The sequence below is a fragment of the Seriola lalandi genome, unplaced genomic scaffold (assembly GCF_002814215.2).
Source record: "Seriola lalandi dorsalis isolate HSWRI2012SDOR001 ecotype SW California unplaced genomic scaffold, Sedor1 jcf7180001974417, whole genome shotgun sequence".
Lineage (NCBI taxonomy): Eukaryota > Metazoa > Chordata > Actinopteri > Carangiformes > Carangidae > Seriola > Seriola lalandi.
The window spans coordinates 1-1,681 of NW_019445083.1; the positions used below are offsets into that span (position 1 = coordinate 1).

Consider the following 1,681-nt stretch of genomic DNA (forward strand, 5'->3'; position numbering starts at 1 on the left):
CTCATCCTCATTTATGATCATGTAGAGATCTGTCATACAGATAGCACACACACACATGCTCGCGCACACTCTCCAATATCACCTTGCTGCAGTACCTTTTCCAGCTGGGGACAGAGTACACAGTTTATAATCACAACACTCACTCACAGCAATGCAGTGATTATACAGGACAAAGACTGACTGTCAAATTGTTTTTCCAAACATATTCAAATTACATTATTAGCAAGCATATAAGACAATGCTTTTCTCTGGAAATACATTTGGAAAAGTCGAAGTGTTATTGTATTTGAGGACTATTTACAACATGAGATATTCTTTTTGAATGGATGGAGTACTAGTGGTTTAATAGAGTTTTTTTAATGTTTCACTTTTACAAGAGAAAAGGATTGATGGGGATGATGATGAGGAAGATGAGGACTCTCTTTTCCTTGGACTAATACTATTTTGGTGAAACTTTCACAACAAGACTAGTAAAGTATTTTGTCAAAAACAGGTGTTGGAAAAGGGGAGACCGTCTCATAATTAGCTTAATTTTACATTCGGGGCAATACACTATTTTTACTAATTCATTTATTTGCAAAACAAGATTTGAAAAGATAGAGAAAGTTATATTATAATTATCTAACCTTGATGACCAGAAAGACGTCCTGGGAGGGGTAGGTGATGGAAAATATAGCAGAGCGTGCCAGTGTAGAGATGGCCGCTGTCTGAATGTGTGGACGCAGCATGGCCTTCGTCTGCTCAGAGTTCAGGTCAAAGAAAAAGTTCTCTGATATCTGAGGGACACATACAAAAAGGTAATCGTGACATGTTCATAAGATGAATGTAATACTGTCAACACAACATGACAACCATTAGTATAAAATCACATTTTGAATGAATGGCTGTATTACTGCAGCCTGATTTCTTGCTCATAGTGGCTGACAAACATGATAACATTTCAGTGACAAATGACCCACTTGTGAAATAATGGAGCTCCTGTGCAGAGCAAAATATATGAGAGATCCACTTATCAAGGCAACTGCTACCCTCTAGTGTCTGTCAGCTAAACGGGAGCAGAAGGAGGAAGATGAACTTCTTCAGATAGATACATAGTTCCAGTGTATGATTTAACTGCATTCCCACAAGCATAACAGGGCCACAACATAAAATTTTATAGTCCACTCATCAAATTCGTTTTGGCCTCCCAACAATTTTAATGGTTTGCAGAAGTGACCCAACAACTCAGGGCTGAGGAGGCACTGAGGAAAGCATAACAGCTTACCTTTTTCTTTTCCTTGACATCGTATAAGGCCAAACTAGCAAATATGGGTTCAATTTCGATCTCAAACCTTCAAGGGGAGAGAAAAAGGAGTGAGTCAGCAGAAAGCAGCAGTTAAATAAAAGAGCTAAAAGGCTTTTTTTTTTCTTGAAAAAGGCTGTCCACCACTTACTTCAAGGACAAGCACTTGACGAGTAGCCTCTGGCCAAAGTGTTCTTTAGGTACTTCAGGCACACAGTGGCGTTCAATTGGCTCCTCCTACACATTCACACAGAAGGTCACATACAAAAAACAGCGAAAATGATCAAAACGACTGAATTTCTGTACGTCCATGCTGTGATGAAAAGGTCTTCACATTTAATTTATGCAAATTTATTCATTACAAAGAAACTCACTAGCATCCTGGGACTGGTTTCAAAT

The 1,681-nt window shown here is 38.6% G+C and overlaps 1 protein-coding gene across 1 annotated transcript; it reads right to left on the reverse strand.

Moving 5' to 3' along the window:
* Window positions 1–67: 67 nt before the first annotated feature.
* On the reverse strand, window positions 68–1,519 carry LOC111654025 (dedicator of cytokinesis protein 7-like; the record flags this gene model as incomplete). Its single annotated transcript, XM_023404853.1, has 4 exons — window positions 68–104; window positions 627–776; window positions 1,265–1,331; window positions 1,434–1,519. Coding segments are annotated over 4 exons (340 nt in total), but the record flags the coding sequence as incomplete, so codon positions are not given.
* Between the last annotated feature and the right edge of the window lie 162 nt (window positions 1,520–1,681).